Source organism: Armigeres subalbatus, chromosome 2 (assembly GCF_024139115.2).
Source record: "Armigeres subalbatus isolate Guangzhou_Male chromosome 2, GZ_Asu_2, whole genome shotgun sequence".
NCBI classification, from domain to species: Eukaryota; Metazoa; Arthropoda; class Insecta; order Diptera; family Culicidae; genus Armigeres; species Armigeres subalbatus.
This window is the reverse complement of record NC_085140.1, coordinates 114,513,165-114,527,404: the sequence shown is the minus strand read 5'-3', so window position 1 is coordinate 114,527,404 and position 14,240 is coordinate 114,513,165. Positions and strand designations below refer to the sequence as shown.

The following is a 14,240-nucleotide window of genomic DNA, read 5'->3' as shown; positions in this document are numbered from 1 at the left end:
ATGATTTTTGTTTTCTTACGGCGCAATCCCGGGGAAGACAGTTTCTTCCTCTTTTCGGGTACGTGTACCTCCGCAGAATCATCCATATCGGCTACGTCAGAGTCCGATTCGTCAATGGAAATGACATCATAAAAATCCCTAACTTGAACGGCGGCTGAAACAGCAGCCGTTGCGTTGGCAGTTGCGGATGTGTCTTGCGACTTTACCATTTCCGCATACGACTGCTTGGAGCGCTGTACCAACGAGCGCTTCACTTTTTGGGTGCGCTTTCTGTACACCGGGCATTCTTGCAAACCATGGGAGGATCCAAACCACAATAAGCACATTTTGTTGCTTGTTGTTGGCAGGCCTCCTCCCTATGCTTCTCAAAACATTTGCCACAACGGGGCTTGTTGTCGCAAAACTCGGCAGTGTGCCCCAACTGTTTGCAGTTGGTACAATTAAACACCCTTGGCACAAAAAGCCGCACCGGAAATAACATATTTTCAATATCTACATATTTTGGGAGAATCGAACCGGCGAACGTCACCCGAAGCGAACCAGACTTAGAAAATACTTTTTTACCATCTACCATGGTAGCTGAATGCAACTCCTTGCAATCCAGAATATCCACAGTAGATAGCAGGGCATTCTTTAAACGACCTTTTCCTGCAAGTACATCCTTGCAAGTCAGGCTCGCTGCGTTTATGACACCTTCAATTTCGACCTCTCGCGAGGGCACATAAACTAAATATTCTACATTATACAGTTGGTCTTTTGCGATTGCATTTGCATCCTGATATGTAGGTGCGGTTACACGTAGTTTGTTCCGATTAATCTGATGAAAATCAGTTTTCGGAAAACGACGCGTCAAATCACGCTTGATGCCTAGAAAATCAAGGCTTTTCGCTTTCTGCCGGAAATAAACAACCCAGGGACCAGGTGATGTGGCCTGGTAAAATCGCGATGCGAACAACATTGTCTGTTGAAGGCGAATCGCCTCCACTCGCTTCGTCCATGTATGCGAAAAAAAAACTTAAATAAATTTATTTAAGAAAAAAAAATAATTTTTTGAACCAGGCTAATGCCCACTCTTTCTGCACTGGCCGATTATTTCTGTTCGAGAAAAAGTGAAGCCAACTCCACGCTGTGTGAACAGAAGCGTGGTATGATGTGCGAACAATGAAAAGCGTTTAGGTACTTAGCCTTTTCGTCGTTGCTTCGCTGCTACCTACGACCGTCCTCGTATGATGATGGAAGCCAATCCAAAATATTCACGGCGCTGCACTGATCACCGGTTGGTGATTTACCAAATGCAGCCCGCTTCCCTCTAGCCGGCAGGATTTCACCTTGCGAAACTCGACAAAAAAGACACACCGCGCCGAATAACAAAAGCGCACTTTTCGAGTAATTCGCGTGAAGAGATACAAACTGTAAACTATATGCGTCTGACTCAGTCCAATGCCGCACTGGGAATGTAATTTGTTAATTAAAAATGTGTATTTTTTGTCTTTAAAAAAGCAATACTCGGACGGCTTGTTTTCATAAGAAATTACAGACATGTTTAAATGTAGTCTTCTTCTTCTTCTTCTTCTTATTGGCATTACATCCCACACTGGGACAGAGCCGCCTCGCAGCTTAGTGTTCATTAAGCCCTTCCAAAGTTATTAACTGTAAGGTTTCTAAGCCAGGTTACCATTTTTGCATTCGTATATCATGAGGCTAGCACGATGATACTTTTATGCCCAGGGAAGTTGAGACAATTTCCAATCCGAAAATTGCCTAGACCGGCACCGGGAATCGAACCCAGCCACCCTCAGCATGGTCTTGCTTTGTAGCCGCGCGTCTTACCGCACGGCTAAGGAGTTTAAATGTAGTGCCATTTCTTAATCCGAGGCTTTAAAATCCTTTGTTATTCAATAACATCATTGGCATTAAACTCATCTATCTGTGTGTAATTTAATATTGTGAATAAAAACAATATTAATTGCAGAATTTAAAGGTGGCCCATCTTGCCCCGGCATTTTTTGATTGACAGAAAAATAGACTTCTACTTTAATGACATAAAATGAAATAAAAAGTAGAATTTTTGTTATTTCATACCGCTGGCTTACAGATTATGAGCTATACTTATAGATCCACGTTGAAAAGCTACATTAAAATGTTTTTATTTTGAGGCATTGAGGGTTCGCCTCATCTTGCCCCATCCTACCCTATCCTACACGTTTTCTGTCTTGGCTGTCCGAATTATAAATTTGAGACATCATCTGCGTAATCTTTGCCTATACACAACACTTTTCATTATAGAGTAGTACACTCGAACTTTGGTGCATGGATCAATCCGGTTGGGTCTCCAAAAATTTTGAAAACTTGCGTAGGTAGCTCCAGCCTTTCTGGCCAGCCCTCTATGTCAATCCCAATCTCGCCATCTGATGATATCAGACTGTCAAGGTATTGAAAACCTTCGATCATCCGGCTACTGCAAAATTTGAGGGGCTGTTCCCGTTGCCACTAAACCACCTGGACCTGCTGACGTTGATGGTCAGACCCGCCGCAAAGAAGCATACGGTCAGCTCGTTGAGCCCACTCCGCATAAAAATGCGTCGCAGTACTAATATAATATAGCGTTTCCTCATCATTAGCGGAATCATCGTCTAGATGTTCCACAACAATAAGCTGCCAAAGCAAGGCCCAATGTATGGTACACGGTCAATTGCATCCACCATGATGTTTGATTACGCTGATGGAGATGAAATGCATCCTTGCCATTTCTTCAACTCTCAGACAAAGGTCCGACCTTATCAGAAAAATCCCCCACCTTGAAAGAAGTTATAATGAAATCCCTATTGAATTTTCATTGTACTCAAGTCACCTATCTTGTTGATGAGCATAGATTTGGGGGAAAAACTGACAATGATTTCGTGTGGTATATACAGAATTATATTTTTCTATTTTCACAACAAAATATATATTAAAGAAAATATAATTATTAACGGCTAATTTTGGCTAATCTCAATCTTTTGACCTGACTTAGAAGAAGCGCAAGAAATAAAAAAAAAAATCCAACGCATGCATTTGTAACTAAACTCGCCCTCACAGTCCTAACCAAACCAGTGCGCTGCCATGCAGTCTCTGGTCCACGGGGTCTGGCAGACCCAGCACCACTCAAAGCCGCAGCCAGACCGAGTGCACACCATGTGCATGCAGCCTCCATCGCGTTCGGTGGCCGTTCGACACTGGGGGCAAGGTTTGGTTGTAACTTTGATGGCAATTTTGGAAGCCTCGTCCCACCGAGCTTCGGACGCACGCAGCGGGTCGATGGTGTAGTTCGGTGCGGTGCCCGCACTCGATTGCGGCGTTTCCAGACATTCCCCTATGTGGTACCCTTGCAGGCAGTTGCGACAGAACACGTACTGGAAGCAGTTTGAAGCTTATCAAAACTTGGAAATGGAAATTTAGTTTTTCAAAAACCCACCCCACAACCATTCTGACATTGAACACGTTTGCACTCCGGATCCACAAGAAGACCCATTCCACATCCCGGTTGGGGGCACAGCACCCCTCCGTTTCTCAGGACATACTCCTCGGTTGCAAAACGTTGATAGCGATCATACTGTTCCTTCGACAGTAACTTGAAATGGTGCACATCCTCTATGTAGGAATTCGCGCAGCTCACCGGACATTGCAGTGTGTATCCACCGTTTGGGTGCTCCAGAAATTGGCGCTCCAGCAGCCGGGATGCGCAAAATTGACGGAAGCAGTCGAGACAGGTTACGTGACCAGCCTCACAGGGAAATACCAGCACGGTGTCACTGGAATATGATTTTTGTAATTATTCAAAACATCTTATTCGAGACTCCAGTCTGTACCTTATATCGATGCAAGCTATGCATGGAATATCCTTATGGTTTGTCTTGATCAGATTCAAAGGAGCAGCAAAGTCCTTCTCACCCCCGGAGGAGTGCTCCGAGCACTTGAAATAGAACTCAGTAAACGGTGGATCGCCAAGCTCGTTCTCTACGCAAGGAATTTCGTAGTTCTCACAGTGCCCAGTGATTCGTTTTTTCTTCAGCACGTCATCCCAACAAGCGGGATCACGGTGGACCGTGAAGGCACCACTTTTACAAACACCACAACGTACTCGCAGCTTGCCAGTACAAACCTTCTCACACTGAGAGCAGTACACAAAGAAATGAGCTTTCCTTCGTTCCCGGGAAGGGCTTCCAGGTTTTTCGTTCACTTCCGTCATTTGGAGGTCGGTCAGCGTTTCACATAATGGCTTTGTGGAAACTGGTTCCTCAGGGGTTTCTTCGGAGATGGGTGTTTCTAATAATGTTTTCCCGTTGCTTTTCTTTGGGAATGTTCTCGCTTTGACTGCGTGGATGATTGACTGCTGACCGAGATCACACTCCTAAAAGGACATCGTCAGTGGTGACGCAACATCAAATTCAATATCTGATTCTACTTACGCTTATAGTAATCGTATCGGAGAGTTCCTTCCCGGCGAAGATGATTTTCAGCTCGTCCGGTGCAAGGCCGAGCTGTGGAGCCACAATTTGCTTCACGTCCTTTATATCCATGTGCGGTTCCAGATCCACCGACAAAGTATTGCCGGTATTTGTTTTCACGTAGATGCTCAGGGTGTTCGAGAGCTTCTTCCGTCCGAACGAAAATATTGCCAACATGTTGTAGATTAAATTCTTAAAAAAGTTCACAAAGTCGAACATTTTATTATACGCGAAAGATTGACACGAATATAACCCATTCCACGGTTGGAAAGGTTTTTTCTTTTCTTTCTGCTGATTTTGCCAAAATCTTGTACAAAATAAAAAATACGCAGCTCTTTAAACCCGAGACGAGATGTAAAACAGCTGATTGGTAAATAAAAATAAACATTGACGTTTCATCGCACAAGATCGCACACACAGTAAAAAAATGCGAGTGATGTGTCAATAGGGTGGTGCTTTTCCAATGGATTTCTAGCTGGATGAAAAAGTTAATTTCTTCTGAACTTTTTTCATATTGTACACTGCCGGAAAAAACCTTCCGAAAGAAAAGAGAAAAGAAAATCAATTGAAAATCATAAGGTTGCCTTATGGAACAGAATGAACCTTGGATGAATTTTGCCCATAATGAGACATATGTTCCTCATAAAGTTTGCCTTAAAATTTTCATTGATTGACCTTATGAAATTTCATAAGGCAGTGTTATGAAGTGCTTATATAGATGATTTACAAAGGCTACAAAGCAAGATCATGCTGAGGGTGGCTGGGTTCGTTTCCCGGTCCGATCTAGGAAATTTTCGGGTTGGAAATTGTCTCGACTTCCCTGGGCATACGTAGCTACAAATGCTTCAGAAAATTCAGGTGAAACTTACGTGTCCGGTGAATTCTATCCAAAACTCAGGTAGAACTTACCTGATTTTCACGTAGAATGAAATTTGTATCGGAAAATCAGGTAAAAGTTACGTGAATTTCAGGTGGAAAAAAATCTACGTATTTTTTCAGGTGGAAAGAACGTGCAGATTGTTTTGGGTGTGTGTAAACTTTTGAATTGATATAAGGCATTCCATAAGACAGCTGCGATCAGCTGACGATTTTTGTTTACCTTGATTTTTTGACAGATTCTGACCGGACTGACAGAACAATCCAAAGGAAATTGTTAAGCGCGGTTTCCACCAGAAGTAAGTTGCCTTCAACTGCATTCACACTTTATTTTGATTACGATTGTCAGTCCCATCGCTAAATGTCCTCATGGATAGCCTAATAGAAAAGGTTTACTTCATCGCGTTGAAGTCACTTGTATGTTTACATGATTGCATGTTCATGTAAGTAAAATATCAAGTTATTACGATATCTAAATGTACCCATGAGTGTTTCTCAGGCAAAAATGAGCCTCCCAGAGGAAATCATAGGTAGGGATTTTAAAAACTATTCAGCAGCATAGGGGCCGTCCAGAAACCACGTGGTCATATAGGGGGGAGGGGGGTGTTTTTGGAGAATGACCACGATAAGCAAGATGGGGGGAGGGGGTGTTACTCTCGAACCACGTGGTTTTTTTACACGAAAAATTTTTGGTGAATAACAACAGCTGTGTAAAAAATACAAATCATTAAAATTAAATTTAATCATTAAACGCAAAGCGCATCTTAAGGTAGCCTCACACCTCGGGAATTTGGTCCGCGGATTTTTTCCCCATGTATTTTTACATATGCGATGTTTTCTAGATTTGGGTACGGAAAATCAAAATCCCAATTCCATTTAAAATGCACGGGGTCCAAAATCCGGCTGAAAATTTTCCCGAGGTGTAAGGCAGCCTTTAGGGCCGATGCCCACGTAGCGTTTTTTCAACTCAGCGATAAAAAGACGTAGGTGTGCATCGAGAAAAACCGGTAACGCAGCGTCGGTCGTAACGCCGATGCATATTTGCGTTATTTGACCAGCTTAGCCTTAGATCCTTTTTCTATAAAAAAAAATAAACGAAAAAATAGGTTGCGATTCAGTCTCAATTTCCACAAAAAAAATGGAAAGGAAAAATGGAAAAATATTTTTAAAAAATTCCGCCGCAGATGGTTTTTGGCATCACGCCGCCGACACTTTTGCATCAGCGTACTGCAGCTACAATTTTGAAAAATGTTCATTTTTTTACAATGATTCAAGAAAAAAAACTTCAAAAGAATTTCTTGTGGATATTCAGGAAAAATCCAGTAAAGAAATTTCCTGTAAAAACTTTGACATTACTTCATACAATCCTGATAAAGTGCTGGCATTCAGAATGATTTTTGAACAATTCTCTCTGAAAAATTTTGCTTGGAAATTTTGCTACAAATTGTTAATGAAAAAAAAAAAACAAAACATCTCCAGTGTAAATTCCGAAAAATTTTCCTTAAAACTCCGAAAAAAATTCCATGTGAATTCTGTCTGAAAATTCAAAACAGTCCCGTGGGAAATACATATAATTTTCGGTGGAAAAAAAATGTTCATATTTTCATATTTTGTTTACATTCTAATGAATTTCTTCGACAAGTTCTTTCGAATCTTCCAGGTTCGAATCGAAACCAAAATTTTTTCTTCATTTCCAAAATAAGTTTTTCGAACATTTTAAGGAGTGCACTTTAAAATGTTCAGTCTCCAGTTGAACCGTTTGTTTGAGAAACTGCATATGTAACATTTTTGGCCAAAATGAGATTTTTATATAATCTGAATCCTCGTTCAAAAATACGTATTCTGGCAAAAAATACGAAAAGAAAATTTGTTCAGGAATGTATGATTAAATCATTTTTTTTCGTTTGTTTGAGAAACTACATATATCCAAGCACTTTGAAGAGCAATTGTGAAGTACTGCTTATAGTTTTAGCACTGGAAGTGCCACAAGGTGTTGAGTTTTGCCAAAAACAATTGATCTGTATCGAAGAAATCGAAAGGTTCGGTGCCAATTTGTTCAAAAACAGTTTTTTGTTATTTTCTCGAAATTGTGTAAAATGGACTTATGCAGTTTCTCAAACAAATGATTCAAATAATAATTGAAGTCAAATTAACCCAATGGACCTACTGGGATATTATATCATACATCATTCATAAGTTAGTTAATTGGATAAATCGAATGATCCAAACTCCAAAATTATAATTGGTCTATAATACATTCATTCCTCTATGAGTCACTTATGAAAGGACCACTGACTGAAGCATATTCGAGATGTGGAATAGAAGTTCCTTGGAAAATTATTCGAAAGAACCATCTGAGTGACCGAGAAAATATTTTTAGTATGACATCATTGGCTTCCACGATATCAAAATAAAATTTCAAGCTCTGGATTGAAAATCTGTTTAATAGAGGAAAAATAGAAATTTTTTATTAAATAAATATAGAATTACTACAAATAATGCAAAATTTCCATAAACAGTTGAAAATTTTCCACAAAACAATAATAAATTAGCAATTGTAAAAGCAAAAATTGCAATTATGAAATAAGAATTTTCCATAAAGAAAACAAAATGTTCCACGAAAAAAATACAAAATTTTCATGAATAAATCAATATTAGCAATAAACAATTACAAAATTTTTATTTTGTGGAAAATTTTGTAATTATTTATTTCTAATATTGATTTATTTATGGAATGTTTGTATTTTTTCCGTGAAAAATTTGGATTTCTTTATGAAAAATTCTTCTTTCATATTTGCAATTTATGGTTTTAAAAGTGTTAATTTAATTTTGTTTTGTGGAAAGTTCTTAATTCTCGCGTGATTTTTGAAAACGTCGTAAGTCCAAAAGAGAGGCTCTCTTTGTTTACTTTCGCTTTCGATTATTACAAAGCCATACTAACATTTACGTTGGATTTTCTAGCACCGATCTGAAGAAAATAGCTTTGTCTAGTGTGCTGAGGTGAAAATATTGCAACAAGTTTAAAACTAGCCTAGATATTAGCAAAAGAGAGCGTAATGAAAGAGAATCTCTCATTTGGACTTACGACGTTTTCAAAAATCACGCGAGAATTATGGAAATTTTGCATTGTTTGTTGAAAATTTAATGGCAAGATCGAGTGAAAACCCTAAATATGTACGTTAAATCCTTTTGGGTTAATTAACAGAATATAACAATAAATTCTAGAATACCAAAAGGAACCCAAAGATATTAAAGACTGTAGATTTAAAATGAAAACTTGCATATTAAACCAAAACTGTATAATTCAGGCAAAGGAATATAAAGGATATTGTGTTACGGTTCTGATTAGAATCATAAAAACTTGGCATAATGAAGAGAGTTTTGAGATTCTGAATAAAACTTGTTTGCGCTGCGAAAAACCTATTAATATTGGATGGTAAATTAATTTGATGATTCTGAAAACAATACTGAAATTTCTACAGGAATGCTACTCAAAAGAAACAACAGTATGCGGTTTTATTTGCATCTCTAAGATTACATATTAACTTTGTGATTCTCTGATAAACTTTTTGTTGTAAGAGTTCAGTTCAGATGCTTTGCTGAGGTTAATATCTGAAGAATTTCCAGTCCCTCCAGAGCTACGGAAGGTCCCAAATACTCTTAGGAATGTATAGCGATATTCAGTGATGAACTTTATAATTTATAATTTTTCTCGAAATGTTTATAACATATACGAGTCCACATTTTTTTGTATCCTTTTGTATCCACGAAGGTGTGCGAGTTCTAGATATCCTACTACCCGATACACATTACAACATGATAGCATCATTAAAATTTTCGAATTCATGAAAATTAATAATTTCCATGCTGGGTTTAGTTTGATTTTGAATCAGTTGAAATTGTCCATCTTCATATGTTTTAGTTACATATGTTTTTTTGCCTTTCTCGTATACTAAGTATACGGTAAAGGCTATATGATCGCTCCAAAAACAAACTTTTTATAGAAGGCCTGGAGACCCATAGTATTATATACCAATCGACTCAGTTCGACGAATTGAGGTAATGTCTGTGTGTGTGTGTGTGTGTGTGTGTGTGTGTGTGTGTGTGTGTGTGTGTGTGTGTGTGTGTATGTGTGTGTGTGTGTGTGCGCACGAAACGACGCAGAAAATGTCACTCATTTTTCGGGCACTTATCCTCAACCGATTTGCTCGCAACAAGTTGCATTCGACGCAAAATCCTGTCCCATTGTTTCCTATTTGAAATTGGCCAGATCGGACTATGGGATCGAAAGTTATGGCCAAAATACAAATTCGTACGAAAAAATCGCGTAAGAAATGTCACTCATTTTTCGGGCACTTATCCTCAACCGATTTGCTCGCAACAAGTTGCATTCGACTCAGAATCCTGTTCCATTGTTTCCTATTTGAAATTGGCCAGATCGGACTATGGGATCGAAAGTTATGGCCAAAATACAAATTCGTACGAAAAAATCGCGTAAAAAATGTCACTCATTTTTCGGGCACTTATCTTCAACCGATTTGCTCGCAACAAGTTGCATTCGACGCAGAATCCTGTCTCATTGTTTCCTATGTGAAATTGGCCAGATCGGACTATGGGATCGAAAGTTATGGCCAAAATACAAATTCGTACGAAAAAATCGCGTAAAAAATGTCACTCATTTTTCGGGCACTTATCCTCAACCGATTTGCTCGCAACAAGTTGCATTCGACTCAGAATCCTGTTCCATTGTTTCCTATTTGAAATTGGCCAGATCGGACTATGGGATCGAAAGTTATGGCCAAAATACAAATTCGTACGAAAAAATCGCGTAAAAATGTCAGTCATTTATCGGGCACTTATCCTCAACCGATTTGCTCGCAACAAGTTGCATTCGACGCAGAATCCTGTCCCATTGTTTCCTATTTGAAATTGGCCAGATCGGACTATGGGATCGAAAGTTATGGCCAAAATACAAATTCGTACGAAAAAATCGCGAAAAAAATGTCACTCATTTTTCGGGCACTTATCTTCAACCGATTTGCTCGCAACAAGTTGCATTCGACGCAGAATCCTGTCTCATTGTTTCCTATGTGAAATTGGCCAGATCGGACTATGGGATCGAAAGTTATGGCCAAAATACAAATTCGTACGAAAAAATCGCGTAAAAAATGTCACTCATTTTTCGGGCACTTATCTTCAACCGATATGCTCGCAACAAATTGCATTCGACTCAGAATCCTGTTCCATTTTTTCCTATTTGCCTATTTCCTATTTCCTATCAGATCGGACTATGAGATCGAAAGTTATGGCCAAAATACAAATTCGTACGAAAAAACCGCGTAAAAAATGTCACTCATTTTTCGGGCACTTATCCTCAACCGATTTGCTCGCAACAAGTTGCATTCGACGCTGAATCCTGTCCCATTGTTTCCTATTTGAAATTGGCCAGATCGGACTATGGGATCGAAAGTTATGGCCAAAATACAAATTCGTACGAAAAAATCGCGTAAAAAATGTCACTCATTTGTCAGCACTTATCCTCAACCGATTTGCTCGCAACAAGTTGCATTCGACGCCATTCCCATTGTTTCCTATTTGAAATTGGCCAGATCGGACTATGGGATCGAAAGTTATGGCCAAAATACAAATTCGTACGAAAAAGCCGCGTAAAAGATGTGACTCATTTGTCGGGCACTTATCCTCAACCGATTTGCTCGCAACAAGTTGCATTCGACGCTGAATCCTGTCCCATTGTTTCCTATTTGAAATTGGCCAGATCGGACTATGGGATCGAAAGTTATGGCCAAAATACAAATTCGTACGAAAAAATCGCGTAAAAAATGTCACTCATTTTTCGGGCACTTATCCTCAACCGATTTGCTTATCGACGCAGAATCCTGTTCCATTGTTTCCTATTTGAAATTGGCCAGATCGGACTATGGGATCGAAAGTTATGGCCAAAATACAAATTCGTACGAAAAATCGCGTAAAAAATGTCACTCATTTTTCGGGCACTTATCTTCAACCGATTTGCTCGCAACAAATTGCATTCGACTCAGAATCCTGTTCCATTTTTTCCTATTTGCCTATTTCCTATCAGATCGGACTATGAGATCGAAAGTTATGGCCAAAATACAAATTCGTACAAAAAAATCGCGTAAAAAATGTCACTCATTTTTCGGGGACTTATCCTAAACCGATTTGCTCGCAACAAGTTGCATTCGACGCTGAATCATGTCCCATTGTTTCCTGTTTAAAATTGGCCAGATCGAACTATGGGCTCGAAAGTTATGGCCAAAATACAAATTCGTATGAAAAATCGCGTAAAAAATGTCACTCATTTTTCGGGCACTTATCCTTAACCAATTTGCTCACAACAAGTTGCATTCGACGTAGAATCCTGTCCCGTTGTTTCGTATTGAAAATTGGCCCAATCGGACTATGGGCTTTGGAATTATGGACAAAATATATTTTTTATAAGAAAAATTCTCACTCACTTCTTAGGCACTTACTCTTAGCTGATTTACTCGCAACAAATTTCATTCTACGTAGAATCTTGCCCAATTATTTCGATTTGAAAATTGGCCCAATCGGACTATGGGTTTCGAAGTTAAGGCCAAAATTCATTTTTTACATAAGAAACACGTACAAAATTCTCACTCATTTTTCAGGCACTTATCTTCAACGGATTTTCTCGTAATAAGTTGCATTCAACGCGGAATCTTGTCCTATTGTTTCGTTTTGAAAATGGCGGAATCGGACTATGGGGTTCGGAGTTATGGCCAAAACATATTTTTTATAAGAAAAATTCTCACTCATTTTAGTCACATATGTACTCTCAGCCGATTTGCTCGCAAGAAGTTGCATTCGATGCAGAATCTGGTCCCATTGTTTCCTGTTGAAAATTGGCCGGATCGGACTATAGGCTCAGAAGTTATGGTCAAAATACTTTTTTTTCACCAAAAGTGCGTAGAAATTACTCACTCGAAAGAAGCGAGAAAGGCACCATCACCGCTAGGTGGATTAATCTGGGTTTTTTATTTTTGTACTTGAAAAAAAAAAAAAAACAACGTAGTCTTAGGGAGGGGAGGGGGTTCTGCTAAATGACCACGACAAGCCACATGGGGGGAGGGGGGGTGGAAATCTTTAAAAATATGACCACGTGGTTCCTGGATGGTCCCCATCTTCCGTCGTCTGTAACCATTAGTGAATGAGTTCGTGGGAAGTTATCAAGCCGGCTTCGTTGACGGCCGCTCGACAACGACAAATCCTTCAAAAATGCCGTGAATACCAGGTCCCAACGCACCATCAGTTCGTTGATTTCAAGGTTGCATACGACAGTATAGCTATGGAAAATTATGGACGAGAACAGCTTCCCTGGGAAGCTTCCCAAGTAACCAAAAGTTCCTTTAAGAGTACAGCTTCAGCTTCTCCGAGCTGCTTAAGCGAAAAACGTACATTTGCAAAGGTGGCAGAACTGTACACCCGCCTGAAACGTGAAGCAACAAAAGTTGGACTGATGGTGAATGCGTCAAAGACAAAGTACATGCTTGTGGGCGGAACCGAGCACGACAGGGCCCGCCTGGGAAGCAGTGTTACGATAGACGGGGATACCTTCGAGGTGGTCGAGGAATTCGTCTACCTCGGATCCTTGCTAACGGCTGATAACAATGTTAGTCGTGAAATACGAAGGCGCATCATCTGTGGAAGTCGGGCCTACTACGGGCTCCAGAAGAAACTGCGGTCAAAAAAGATTCGCCACCACACCAAATGTGTCATGTACGGCAGGTACGAAACGGCGTGGAACGCAGCGAGCGAGATGGACAGACCAGGTGCAAAACGATTTGGCGAGCGTGGGGCGTTTTCGAGGATGGAGAGATGCGGCCACGAACCGTGTATTGTGGCGTCAAATTGTTGATTCAGTGTTATCTGTTTAGATGTAGACTAAATAAATGAAATGAATCACGGCGCTGTAATGATTACAGGTTGGTAATTTACCAATTACAGCCCGCTTCCTTCTGGTCGCCAGGAATTAACCTTGAGAAACTTCGGTGCCGTTTATTTGGCAAAGTATACTTAAGTATAAACTTAAAAAAGCACTTGTCATAAGACGAGTTTGTACAATCCCATTGAATTCCACCACTTAATTGTATCTTGACAGATACGTATTTCGACCTCAACAGTGAGGCCGTCTTCAGTGTCTCGTACTTGACTCGACTTAGTCGACTTCAATTATCGACTTAGTCGAGTCAAGTACGAGACACTGAAGACGACCTTACTGTTGAGGTCGCAATACGTATCTGTCTAGATAAAATTAAGTGGTAGAATTCAATGGGATTGTACAAACTCGTCTTATGACAAGTGAAGACATTCCACTAAAAAGCTCAAAATAATTTTGACTTTATTTATTTATTTATTTATTTATTTATCTTCATCTTCAGTGTTAACTGTACAGACTGGTTTAAAACTTATATGCTAACTTAAAATTTGCCTTAATCTAGTTTTGAATATCGTTCTGCTACAATTAAAATCGAACCAATCAATGTCGTTGAGGAGGTTGAAGCAACGTTCCAGCGGGTGGTTTTGCCCAAACAGTGTGGAGTGTCGGACAGACTGGAAGAGCTGACGTTGGCGGGAGCGACGGGCTGGGACATGAAAGTTAACTTGCTGCAAGAGCTCAGGGCAGTCCATGTGGTTGTTTATAATGTCAAATGCACATCAAATTTGGTGATTTCAATTATCGCCACTGGCGAAATTCCTTTCACAGTTCTGAAATTTAAACCTGAGTTAATTTTTGCCACCATCAACAGCATCGGTTGTGTTCTTTTTATTTTTACTTGGATTCGTCAGATTTTCTGAACGCGCAATACGTGTTGC

General features: G+C 39.8%; 1 protein-coding gene across 1 annotated transcript; it reads right to left on the bottom strand.

Moving 5' to 3' along the window:
• Positions 1-2,896: 2,896 nt before the first annotated feature.
• Positions 2,897-4,834, bottom strand: LOC134214975 (E3 ubiquitin-protein ligase parkin-like). Its single transcript, XM_062694245.1, has 4 exons — positions 4,449-4,834; positions 3,849-4,390; positions 3,455-3,791; positions 2,897-3,392 (listed from the first exon to the last, which is right to left on the bottom strand). Exons 1-4 carry the CDS (start codon positions 4,704-4,706, stop codon positions 3,081-3,083), a joined length of 1,449 nt encoding a protein of 482 aa, XP_062550229.1. The 5' UTR covers positions 4,707-4,834; the 3' UTR covers positions 2,897-3,080.
• Positions 4,835-14,240: the final 9,406 nt, after the last annotated feature.

Coding starts and splice junctions, on each gene's coding strand:
- LOC134214975 (XM_062694245.1), bottom strand. CDS start 4,706: ATGTTCGACTTTGTGAACTTTTTTAAGAATTTAATCTACAACATGTTG. Junction 4,391..4,448: donor CCGATACGATTACTATAAGC/GTAAGTAGAATC, acceptor ATGTCCTTTTAG/GAGTGTGATCTCGGTCAGCA. Junction 3,393..3,454: donor AATGTCAGAATGGTTGTGGG/GTGGGTTTTTGA, acceptor AACTGCTTCCAG/TACGTGTTCTGTCGCAACTG.